The sequence below is a fragment of the Eleutherodactylus coqui genome, chromosome 3 (genome assembly GCF_035609145.1).
Source record: "Eleutherodactylus coqui strain aEleCoq1 chromosome 3, aEleCoq1.hap1, whole genome shotgun sequence".
In the NCBI taxonomy this organism is placed as follows: domain Eukaryota; kingdom Metazoa; phylum Chordata; class Amphibia; order Anura; family Eleutherodactylidae; genus Eleutherodactylus; species Eleutherodactylus coqui.
The window spans coordinates 7,761,943-7,775,610 of record NC_089839.1 but is presented as its reverse complement, the minus strand read 5'-3'; the positions used below and the strand labels follow the sequence as shown (position 1 = coordinate 7,775,610).

At 51.6% G+C, this 13,668-nt stretch overlaps 1 protein-coding gene across 1 annotated transcript in view; it reads right to left on the bottom strand.

The window, feature by feature from the left end:
• Positions 1-13,351, bottom strand: part of LYPLAL1 (lysophospholipase like 1) — a 34,196-nt gene extending 20,845 nt beyond the window's left edge. Inside the window, exon 1 of the mRNA XM_066595082.1 lies at positions 13,250-13,351. Within this exon, the coding sequence (XP_066451179.1) occupies positions 13,250-13,334 (85 nt within the window). The 5' untranslated portion in view covers positions 13,335-13,351. The remainder of the gene's footprint in view (positions 1-13,249) is intronic.
• Positions 13,352-13,668: the final 317 nt, after the last annotated feature.

Genomic DNA, 13,668 nt, shown 5'->3' with positions numbered 1-13,668 from the left:
GGAGAACCCCCGGGGTTGGAACATTCTACATGCTTCCCAAACTACACAAAGCAGGCAACCCAGGGAGGCCAATTATCTCCAGTGTGGGAACCCTCACTGAAGGGATCTCAGGATGGGTAGAAGATGTCCTCAAACCACTGGTGAGGAATACAAGCAGCTACTTGCAGGACACGATGGACATACTGAACAAACTGTCAACCATGGCACCATCCTGGCCCCAATGGATGTGGAGTCTGTATACTCCAACACCCCGCATGAAGATGGACAGACCGCCTGCCAGGAGCACCTTGAGGCCAATGGGGTTAACTCTGAGTCGGTGTTACAACTCACAAGATTCATCCTCACACACAATTATTTCTCCTTTGGCAAAGAGATATTCCTGCAACTCGCAGGAACCACCATGGGCAGTAAAATGGCACCGCCATATGCCAACCTTTTTATGGCAAAACTGGAGAGTGTCTTTCTGGCCTCCTGCCCCAACAAACCCTTGGCCTACTTCCGCTACATTGATGACATCATGATCATCTGGACCAACACTGACCAAGAACTAATAAAATTTTGTTAGAGATTCAATGCATTCCACCCACCATAAACCTCACATTAAGCTACTCGTATACCGAAATCAACTTTTTGGACACCAACATAACGTCAAACAACTCAATACAAAAATTCCTACACTGGAAACCAATTGATCAGCCCACATACCTCAGATAGGACAGTTCCCACCCTAAACACATCAAAAAGTCCATCGTCTACAGCCAGGCCATCAGATACAACCGGATCTACTCCAACCCAACGGACAGAGAGGAACATCTATACAATCAGATGAATGGAAAAAATGGGGAATCGGCGCTTCGCGGAATCGGGTCAAACCGGATATGATATCCAAATGGATGCTTGAAAAAGTCACATTTTAAGGTGATGAAACGCGTTGCATGTATTTTGTTTTTTGAATTAAAACATTTCATTCAATTACATTTGGATATCATATCCGGTTTGAGCCGATTCCGCAAAGCGCCGATTCCCCATTTTTTCCATTCATCTTCTACCGCATGGTAGTCGAGCCCTATTCCTTAGGTATGCAACGGATCTTGGCTTGCTCCACCCTGCTCATACAGGGTTTAGGAAACGTGGACGTATATTTGGACTTTATTACACGCATACCAGGACCTGGAGGTGTTGTGTGTGTGTGTGTGTGTGGGGGGGGCACTTCTTAGGGGCTTTCCCACCCACACCGGGTAAGTCCGTTTTAAACTTTCATTTTCATTGAGGTTGCTGTGGAGTGGGCGGAGCGTTGTCCTCATATTCTTTTTCCCTTATCTATACAATCAGGGCTACTATCCCATCTCAACAGATGACCAAATAACCAGAGCCACCAGGATCCCCAGAAATCACCAGATCCCCAGAAATCAACTACTGCAATACACAGAGAAGAATGAAAACAGTCGTGTACCTCTACACAGCTAGAGGTACTAAGGAAGACTGCAAAGACACTCCATCATACCTACACAAGGATGACCGTCTGACCACCATATTTTCCGGACTCTCCCCTTCAGTGCTACAGGAACCTCCAAGTCTGAGGAACTTTATAGTCAGGAATGCATTGTCCTCCGACACAAAGGAAAAAACTTATCCCTGTAATGTAGGGAGCTGTAAGACCTGCTGACATGTACGGACCGCGGACAGGATACATAACCCCAACACACAGCAGGACTATAAGATCCCTGTAATGTAAGGAGCTGTAAGACCTGCTGACATGTACGGACCGCGGACAGGATACATAACCCCAACACACAGCAGGACTATAAGATCCCTGTAATGTAAGGAGCTGTAAGACTTGCTGACATGTACGGACCGCAGACAGGATACATAACCCCAACACACAGCAGGACTATAAGATCCCTGTAATGTAAGGAGCTGTAAGACCTGCTGCCATGTACGGACCGCTGACAGGATACATAACGCCAACACACAGCAGGACTATAAGATCCCTGTAATGTAAGGAGCTGTAAGACCTGCTGACATGTACGGACCGCAGACAGGATACATAACCCCAACACACAGCAGGACTATAAGATCCCTATAATGTAAGGAGCTGTAAGACCTGCTGACATGTACGGACCGCCGACAGGATACAGATCCCCAATACACAGCAGGACTATAAGATCCCTGTAATGTAAGGAGCTGTAAGACCTGCTGACATGTACGGACCGCAGACAGGATACATAACCCCAACACACAGCAGGATTATAAGATCCCTGCAATGTAAGGAGATGTAAGACCTGCTGCCATGTACGGACCGCTGACAGGATACATAACGCCAACATAGCAGGACTATAAGATCCCTGTAAGGTAAGGAGCTGTAAGACCTGCTGACATGTACGGACCGCCGACAGGATACAGATCCCCAACACACAGCAGGACTATAAGATCCCTGTAATGTAAGGAGCTGCAAGGCCTGCTGACATGTACGGACCGCGGACAGGATACATAACCCCAACACAAAGCAGGACTATAAGATCCCTGTAATGTAAGGAGCTGTAAGACCTGCTGACATGTACGGACCGCGGACAGGATACATAACCCCAAAACACAGCAGGACTATAAGATCCCTATAATGTAAGGAGCTGTAAGACCTGCTGACATGTACGGACCGCCGACAGGATACAGATCCCCAACACACAGCAGGACTATAAGATCCCTGTAATGTAAGGAGCTGTAAGACCTGCTGACATGTACGGACCGCAGACAGGATACATAACCCCAACACACAGCAGGACAATAAGATCCCTGTAATGTAAGGAGCTGTAAGGCCTGCTGACATGTACGGACCGCGGACAGGATACAGATCTCCAACACACAGCAGGACTATAAGATCCCTGTAATGTAAGGAGATGTAAGACCTGCTGACATGTACGGACCGCGGACAGGATACATAACCCCAACACACAGCAGGACTATAAGATCCCTGTAATGTAAGGAGCTGTAAGACCTGCTGACATGTACGGACCGCAGACAGGATACATAACCCCAACACACAGCAGGATTATAAGATCCCTGCAATGTAAGGAGATGTAAGACCTGCTGCCATGTACGGACCGCTGACAGGATACATAACGCCAACACACAGCAGGACTATAAGATCCCTGTAATGTAAGGAGCTGTAAGACCTGCTGACATGTACGGACCACGGACAGGATACAGATCCCCCAACACACAGCAGGACTATAAGATCCCTGTAATGTAAGGAGCTGCAAGGCCTGCTGACATGTACGGTCCGCAGACAGGATACAGATCCCCAACACACAGCAGGACTATAAGATCCCTGTAATGTAAGGAGCTGTAAGACCTGCTGACATGTACGGACCGCGGACAGGATACGGATCCCCAACACACAGCAGGACTGTAAGATCCCTGTAATGTAAGGAGCTGTAAGACCTGCTGACATGTACGGACCGCGGACAGGATACATAACCCCAACACACAGCAGGACAATAAGATCCCTGTAATGTAAAGAGCTGTAAGACCTGCTGACATGTACGGACTGCAGACAGGATACATAACCCCAACACACAGCAGGACTATAAGATCCCTGTAAGGTAAGGAGCTGTAAGACCTGCTGACATGTACAGACCGCAGACAGGATACATAACCCCAACACACAGCAGGACTATAAGATCCCTGTAATGTAAGGAGCTGTAAGACCTGCTGACATGTACGGACCGCAGACAGGATACATAACCCCAAAACACAGCAGGACTATAAGATCCCTATAATGTAAGGAGCTGTAAGACCTGCTGACATGTACGGACCGCCGACAGGATACAGATCCCCAACACACAGCAGGACTATAAGATCCCTGTAATGTAAGGAGCTGTAAGACCTGCTGACATGTACGGACCGCAGACAGGATACATAACCCCAACACACAGCAGGACTATAAGATCCCTGTAATGTAAGGAGCTGTAAGGCCTGCTGACATGTACGGACCGCGGACAGGATACAGATCTCCAACACACAGCAGGACTATAAGATCCCTGTAATATAAGGAGATGTAAGACCTGCTGACATGTACGGACCGCGGACAGGATACATAACCCCAACACACAGCAGGACTATAAGATCCCTGTAATGTAAGGAGCTGTAAGACCTGCTGACATGTACGGACCGCAGACAGGATACATAACCCCAACACACAGCAGGATTATAAGATCCCTGCAATGTAAGGAGATGTAAGACCTGCTGCCATGTACGGACCGCTGACAGGATACATAACGCCAACACACAGCAGGACTATAAGATCCCTGTAATGTAAGGAGCTGTAAGACCTGCTGACATGTACGGACCACGGACAGGATACAGATCCCCAACACACAGCAGGACTATAAGATCCCTGTAATGTAAGGAGCTGCAAGGCCTGCTGACATGTACGGTCCGCAGACAGGATACAGATCCCCAACACACAGCAGGACTATAAGATCCCTGTAATGTAAGGAGCTGTAAGACCTGCTGACATGTACGGACCGCGGACAGGATACGGATCCCCAACACACAGCAGGACTATAAGATCCCTGTAATGTAAGGAGCTGTAAGACCTGCTGACATGTACGGACCGCAGACAGGATACATAACCCCAACACACAGCAGGACTATAAGATCCCTATAATGTAAGGAGCTGTAAGACCTGCTGACATGTACAGACCGCCGACAGGATACAGATCCCCAACACACAGCAGGACTATAAGATCCCTGTAATGTAAGGAGCTGTAAGACCTGCTGCCATGTACGGACCGCTGACAGGATACATAACGCCAACATAGCAGGACTATAAGATCCCTGTAAGGTAAGGAGCTGTAAGACCTGCTGACATGTACGGACCGCGGACAGGATACATAACCCCAACACACAGCAGGACTATAAGATCCCTGTAATGTAAGGAGCTGTAAGACCTGCTGACATGTACGGACCGCAGACAGGATACATAGCCCCAACACACAGCAGGATTATAAGATCCCTGCAATGTAAGGAGATGTAAGACCTGCTGCCATGTACGGACCGCAGACAGGATACATAACCCCAACACACAGCAGGACTATAAGATCCTGTAATGTAAGGAGCTGTAAGACCTGCTGACATGTACGGACCGCAGACAGGATACATAACCCCAACACACAGCAGGACTATAAGATCCCTGTAATGTAAGGAGCTGTAAGACCTGCTGACATGTACGGACCGCAGACAGGATACATAGCCCCAACACACAGCAGGATTATAAGATCCCTGCAATGTAAGGAGATGTAAGACCTGCTGACATGTACGGACCGCAGACAGGATACCGATTCCCAACACACAGCAGGACTATAAGATCCCTGTAATGTAAGGAGCTGTAAGACCTGCTGACATGTACGGACCGCGGACAGGATACCGATTCCCAACACACAGCAGGACTATAAGATCCCTGTAATGTAAGGAGCTGCAAGGCCTGCTGACATGTACGGTCCGCAGACAGGATACATAACCCCAACACACAGCAGGACTATAAGATCCCTGTAATGTAAGGAGCTGTAAGACCTGCTGACCTGTACGGACCGCAGACAGGATACATAACCCCAACACACAGCAGGACTATAAGATCACTGTAATGTAAGGAGCTGTAAGACCTGCTGACATGTACGGACCGCAGAGAGGATACATAACCCCAACACACAGCAGGACTATAAGATCCCTGTAATGTAAGGAGCTGTAAGACCTGCTGACATGTACGGACCGCGGACAGGATACATAACCCCAACACACAGCAGGACTATAAGATCCCTGTAATGTAAGGAGCTGTAAGACCTGCTGACATGTATGGACCGCAGACAGGATACATAACCCCAACACACAGCAGGACTATAAGATCCCGGGGACAGTCACATGTTCCACATCCCATGTTGTGTACCAGATCTGATGCAGTAAATGTCCTGTTGGGGCCTTTATGTTGGAGAAACAGGAAAAAAACTGAAAACCAAGATGAGCTCTTATCACTACATAATTAGAGAAAGACAGAATTACCTGCGGACGAGCATTGTTCTATTCACGGACACAACATACAACATATGAGAGTTACAATACAAAAAGGCAACTTCAAATCTCATCGCCACAGAAGAATTCGGGAGTACAAGTTTATAAACACCTTAGACACTGTCAAGACTGGAATGAACCTCGGAGGAGGCTTCCTGCATCAGTGGAGACATGAGAAATCGGGAGCAGAGATAACACTCTGGCCTGGTGACCCCCTAACACCAATTTACAGACCATAAAGCCTTCACATCCCTTATCAGTGGACTAATTAAGTATTTACTCCCCTACTCGTCCTGTTCTGGTATTGTTTTAAGTGCAGATTAATCCTACCATGTCTGTGCCTTGTCATATATATATATATATATATACACACACACACACACATATATATATATACACACACACACACACATTATATATATATATACACACACACACATATATACATATACACACACACCTCTTTGGATCTATTCCGTTAAGCCTGAGGAAGAGCCCTCAGTAGGTTCGGAGGCTCGCCATAGCCTCATGTATTCTTGTTAGCCATTACAAGGTCTCCTATCTACAGGATCACTTGGTTTCTCTTGCTGGGAACAATCACATTATAGTTAAACCAAACATTGCAAGAAATCACAGAAAAACCCATAAAACCATCAAAATCCCACAAACTCCAGATCCGGCCGCTCCGGACAGCGAGAAGCTTACATGCAGCAAACGAGGAGTGTTTCTAGTTTACGGGATTAGTAAATGATCGGTCCCTTCTCCTTTCCGGGAAGTTCCCCCCCAGCACTGCGCTCCGCACACAAGATTACTGGCAAACGGAGCGGTTTTAGGCTAATCACCGCGGCGCACGACAAATTCCTGAAACCAGCAAAATATGTTCCACACAATAAAAAGGCCGATACTTAATGTTTGGGCACAATTTATAGATCTGCGACCTCAACCGGCTGCAAAGCGCCAATCCAAAAACCTTTTTACATTAACCCCTTAAGGGAACGCGTCACATCCCCGCAGCACCGTAAACGCAGTTACTACGCCGTTAGGGAGCCGGTGTTGTATTGCGTCCACATCTGAAGTAGGAGCGCGGCACGAAGATCTCGCTTCAGAGTCCCGTGCGCACATCTATGTGAAAGGTCCCTTAAGGACTACTACAGTCTGAGGCTATTCTGCCGCAATGAAACATCGGACGAAAATCGCGGCTATCTGAAGCGCGGGATTCCAACGCATTTGTTCAGATCGGCGAATTTCGGCCGGCCGGAAAAGATAGAACACATGCTGCGGATTCTGGCCGGCAGCTTTTAGGCACGACCAGAAAAGATAGGTCTTGTCCTGTCTTGGCCGCGACCAGCCGGCAGCTCCCTTAGAAGTGCTGCTCAACTCCCTCCCCTTGGAGGCAGCTCCCATAAACTCCTATGTGAGCTTCTGTTGCCGCAATCAGCCGGCAGCTCCCTTAGAAGCGCTGCTCAACTCCCTCCTCTTGGCGGCAGCTCCCATAAACTCCTATGTGAGCTTTTGTTGCCGCAATCAGCCGGCAGCTCCCTTAGAAGCGCTGCTCAACTCCCTCCTCTTGGCGGCAGCTCCCATAAAATCCTATGTGAGCTTCTGTTGCCGCAATCAGCCGGCAAAGTGAGGGGGAGAGACTTTAGCAGCGCACCCGGCCATCTGAATGGGCGAGAAAACACTGGATTTAGCCGTGACTTGGTCATGGCTTTCTCTCGTTCATGCAGTTTTCACCTGCAATGCGGAAGGCCGATAATCGCAACGCCCGTGTAAATAAACCCCACGGATAGTTTGACATGTGATTCACGGCCCAATGCCGCACTTTCCACAATGTGAAAGCCCCGTGGATGCGAGGCGTTTTCATGTGAAGACAGCCACGCTTCACTACGGGGAATCCCTTCATCCCCGCCTCTAAAGGGATTTCCCCGCGTTCACAGCCAAGGCAGACGATTGCGGAGTTCTCCCTTTGAAAACATTAGGTGATATCGCAAAAAGGTAGAAGATGCTGCAATTTTTTTTTCTCTCGCAACATCGCATGAGTGAAAACATCGCAAATGTAAAGGAAACCTTTGAAAATCATTGGTTTCATAATTCTGCTTTTTTACCCTCTCTCGCATCGCGTGATTTTTTTTGCCCATGTGAAACCGGCCTGAGAATTATTGTATCCCCTGGGTAGATTCCCTTCTAAGAGCGCACACTTACAGATCAGGTGATGGCTCAAGCACACCTGATGCAACTAATCAAGAACTTCACTAGTTACATCAGGTGTGCTTGAGATAAAGCCCATCAGATACCTGGACCGCTGAGGGCTTTACTGACTACATGTAAGAACTGAGTGAAGAGAGGAAACAAAACGTTTAGAGAAGAGATCGCTGGATTGTACAAATAGCGAAAAGGATACAAAAAGATAGTAAAGGTGCTGAATGTCCCTAGAGATACAGCTGGGAGCAGCTCACAAGTAACTGAAGGACTGGCTGCACTACCTAGACATGGCAGAAAGAGGGCGCTATTACCGGCTGCCGCCAGATTCCTGAGGAGGCAGGCGGTCAAAAACTCTCCAGTGACGGCAAAAGACCTTCAAACAGAAGGATGATCCCGAACAGACCTGACAGTCTGCCGAGGCTTATTAATGACCCGGAGGCGAAGACTCCTCAAGAATAGAGATGAGCGAACGTACTCGGATAGGCACTACTCGTCCGAGTAATGTGCCTTATCCGAGTACCTCCCCGCTCGTGCTGAAAGGTTCGGGTGCCGGCACGGAGCGGGGAGCTGCAGGGGAGAGCGGGGAGGAACGGAGGGGAGATCTTTCTCTCCTTCTCTCCCGCCCGCTCTGCCCCGCTCCCCGCTGCGACTCACCTGTCAGCAGCGGCAGCTCCCGAACCTTTCAGCACGAGCGGGGAGGTACTTGGATAAGGCACATTACTCGGACGAGTAGTGCCTATCCGAGTACGTTCGCTCATCTCTACTCAAGAACGCAGTCATAACGTGTGCAGCAGTTCATACCCACTGATGCCCCTGCCTTCCTGCCGCCGTCGGATAATGTCACACGGGGGAGTGCGATATTGGGCCGTGAATCAGCAGCACATGGTGCGATGCTGCCGCCGGCCCCATTGAAAACAATGGGTGATACGAGGGCACGCCCGCAGGTATTGCGGTGCGGCACGTTCTTTGCTTCATCCACGTCTCATCCACATGAGAACGGCCTTAGAAGTGTGAGATGTTCGCCCGCCGCAAGAGAAAGCGCTCATCTTACAGGGAATGAAGGCGCCAATACACAAGATACCCAACACACTTGTGAGACTCGTCTGAAGTGACAACAGTGTCCCCCTCTACGACCCTCGGTAGTAACAGTGTCCCCCTCTACGACCCTCGGTAGTAACAGTGTCCCCCTCTACGACCCTCGGTAGTAACAGTGTCCCCCTCTACGACCCTCGGTAGTAACAGTGTCCCCCTCTACGACCCTCGGTAGTAACAGTGTCCCCCTCTACGACCCTCGGTAGTAACAGTGTCCCCCTCTACGACCCTCGGTAGTAACAGTGTCCCCCTCTACGACCCTCGGTAGTAACAGTGTCCCCCTCTACGACCCTCGGTAGTAACAGTGTCCCCCTCTACGACCCTCGGTAGTAACAGTGTCCCCCTCTACGACCCCAGTAGCAACAGTGTCCCCCTCTACGACCCCAGTAGCAACAGTGTCCCCCTCTACGACCCCAGTAGCAACAGTGTCCCCCTCTACGACCCCAGTAGCAACAGTGTCCCCCTCTACGACCCCAGTAGCAACAGTGTCCCCCTCTACGACCCCAGTAGCAACAGTGTCCCCCTCTACGACCCCAGTAGCAACAGTGTCCCCCTCTACGACCCCAGTAGCAACAGTGTCCCCCTCTACGACCCCAGTAGCAACAGTGTCCCCCTCTACGACCCCAGTAGTAACAGTGTCCCCCTCTACGACCCCAGTAGTAACAGTGTCCCCTATAAAGGCAATGAACTGCAGCTCCGGTCTGGTGGCCAGCACCGTTGTAATCAGACTGTAACCCCTGCACTGCATACAGGAACATCGGAGAGGAGGTCGGGGGTCACAGTGTGAATACAGCAATGGCGGCCGCCAAACCTGAGCCACGGACAAAGTGATGTAAATGCCTGACGTGTCGGGTTGCCGTTCAGCCGCCTCAAAGCTGGCAATTATTTTTTACCGCCCATTAACAGAGCCGGTAAATAATGAATACTGGCCTTAATCACCCGCAGCGACTCGGGGCGCCCGCAGATTGCGGGTTTTTTTAATGCGATTGCCAATTGGACTTTCTAATGTTGAAAAAGTATTGCGCAAAAATCGCAAAGCACCAACTTGTGATGCGTTATTAACCCTATAAAGTCCCACTGACATCTGCGTTTAAAAAACCACAAATATGTGGGAGCCCTTCGTCCGGCTGCAGACTACGGGGGGAGCCCACAGCTGAATCCGCGCCTGTGCCCGGCTGTCATCCGTGCGCACCGCACGTCTTTTCCTCTTCTCTGTACCGCGGACGGCCCGCACGGCGAGTGGCCAGACAGGCGCAGTACAGATTTCTTTTAACCTCCTGCTCTTTTTACCTCCTTTCTGCGGTGTCAGTTACGGACGCCCTCATGGGGGCGTCCCCGAGCAGCTGATTGCAGCTGTATTTCTTAAGGCGCCTCCAAGGACAATCAGCCTCATCTTCTTCGCACTGTTGTCTTCCAGATTCCTGGAGGGTCGGAGGGAGCACAGAAGTGACGCCTAATAAGCCTGCAGCGCCGGCCGGTGACTCACCGCCAGCCGCTGACCTCATGCCCATTAGTGGCGCCCGGCTCGTTAGCCCCATTAGCCGCAGGTACAAAGAGAACTAACGAGTCTTTAAAACGCATGACTGCAAGGCACGAATGTTAATGTCAGTTTACGGGCCGCTCACAGCGTGGAGCGCGACACGTGGAAAAACAAGGGGACGCTGGAAGTGACCGCGGGGTTAATTAGCCGCACGGCGGCACAGGAGCCGCTTCTGTCTACTGACTCCTACAGCTCCGGGGAAACTCCTGAAGTGACCCGCTGATTCTGGAGAAACCAAGATGGCCGCACCGGACCCACCAATCACAGCGCAGCTTTCACTTTACTGCAGGTCTTTATGAAGTGAAAGCCGTTGTTTGGTTGCTAGGGGCAACAAGGACCATCTGACCGTGAGCGGCTATTAGATGGCAGCGCTTCTCTCTTGCAGTGATGCATCCGGGTGCCGGCCGCCATCAGCGCTCCTCCGCCGGGGAATCACTGCTGGTCACTGAGGCCTCCGTCACACGGGCGCTCGCATCGTGGCTGAAAACTGCATGAACGAGAGGCGGCCGTGGCCAAGTGGCGCTGCATCTCCCGTGTTAACGCCCACTCAGACGGGACGGTCGCAGCGTATATACCTTATATATATATTTAGATCTGGTGAACTCCCTCCCCCTCCTTGCCGGCTGCCAGCAGAGGGAGGAGCCAGGATGGGGCAGGAGCTTTGCAGAGCTAATCACTCCCCCTCTCCACTCCAGCCTATGGGAGCTGCTGGCAAGGGGATTGGGCGGGACTTTAGCACACTAGTTCCCACCCCCTTCCTTTGCCAGCAGCCGCCAAGGCGGAGAGGGGAGGGGGTTTATCAGAGCCACTGCTAGACTCCCTCCTCCTCCCTTTGCCAGCTGATCGCGGCAATAGAAGCTCCTGTAGAAGCCTATGTGAGCTGCCGGCAAAGGGAGGGGGAGGGGTCCAGCAGTGCGAGCCGCTACTAAAGCCCCTCCCCCTCCCTTCTACGGAAGCGGCCAGAGGACCCATCCCATCCGGCCGGCCGATCATACGTATCATCGCCCACCTGAGTGACTGTTTGGCTCCGGCGCTGCAGCCGGTCGCGGTCTTCAGATGGCGTTTTATCGCGGCAAAACAGCCCCAATAGAATATTTGTGTGAATAAGGGCGGCGCCGCGGGCGGACGTAATTCACGAAGTCCGCGATCGGCACCCGCAGGGAGCGCCGCGCTCGCAGCAGGTTGGATTTGTGGGTTGTGCGTGTGATAAATAAATCACGGCTCCAATTACCCGCGGATTCCGTGCGGACGGCGCCACTGACCTCTATGGAAGAGAGCGATCCGCAATCCAACGGCGGATGTACTAAGGATCTGCAGGCCGACGCCCCGCTGGTTGTCGGCGACCGGCAGGGAGGCACTTTGGGCTTGTGATTGTCTTTCTGTGCGGACGACCTGCGTACATCCGTGCGTAAAAACGATCGCATCCGCGATTACGGCACGCATTTATTTTTGTCATTGCGTATTACGCGCTGTTAGACGCCCGTTGATTTTTTTGGCGCCGCGGGGCGCAGGAGTTAGAACACCTAATACGCCCCAAGAACGGCCTTGTTGCCGCTAGCAACCAAACAGCGCAGCTTTCATAAACAGCTGTGGTTACCAGGGGCAACAAGGACCGGCCGACCGCTGCGCCGCACGGACAGATTATTAGTTTGAGGGCGTATTCACATGAGCGTGTCTGCAAAATATGCGCACGCTGCGTAGAGGACCGCGCCCGCTATGTTTAATGGGTTTATTACGCTTCCGCTCGCACATTTCACCCGACGCTGCGCACAATCGCTCAATGAACCGCGCAATGTTGCGGGGAAATCTATGGCGCTGCGGGCAAATTAGGCGGTTTATTCCCCGGCAGCGTCGCTCCTGTGACTGGGGCTCCTATTCGCGCCCGTGTAGCCCGCGGCCGCCCTCGCACGGCGTCTTGGTGTTCCGCTGCGATTTCTACTGTTGCTGAAATAGCGCTTTATACCGTACCGCCGTTGTGAGAAGGAGCTTCAAAAAGTGCAACAATGCGCCAAAACTAGAGCAGACGGCGGCATTAGAGCGCAGCGCTGCGGGGCCCCAAGAGCGTTGTGCCGCGGCAGTAATCGCAGTAAGAAGCGCCTGACGGACCAGCAGATCCCGCGGATGCCAGACTAAAGGAATTTTAGGCACTGCTGCAGAGGCTCTATGTACCAGCAGGGGGGGCTCACTCCCCAGTGGGGGTCTTTAGTCTGCACTGTTATGTGGGCGTGGTCAGATTACTTCGGGGCGGGGCTTCTATTCCGGAGGTCTCCTCCCCCTCTTGTACATCACATATACACACACACACACACTACAGCGGGCGGCGCTGCTGGGACTTGTAGTTCCCGTCCTCACCTGATCCGTGCAGGAAGATGACAGCGGCGGAGGGCTTCCCAGCGGGAGACACCACACAGCGTGCGAGGGAGCAGGGCGCCGCCATGACAGCCACGTGACGTGCGCGCATGCGCAGTGTGAGGTGAGCGGGGAGTCGGTACCTTATGACCTGTTCTGTGTGCCCCAACCAATATGGCGGCTGTCAGGACTAACAGACCTCTAATATTACTTGGGGACAAGAAGTAATCTGTGATGGCCGACAGGCAGCGACCCCGCGTCACGGTAATAACATGGCGTGTGTTCGCATCCGTTTTACGTACGGACTTCAGAAGTAAGTAGTGGCCGGACCACGAGTCTCCGGATGCGAACTCGAAGCGCCATCCATGCGCTGCTCCCAGACGCCTGTGCTCAGCCGGGACGCCCTTCCGAAGTCCGTACGT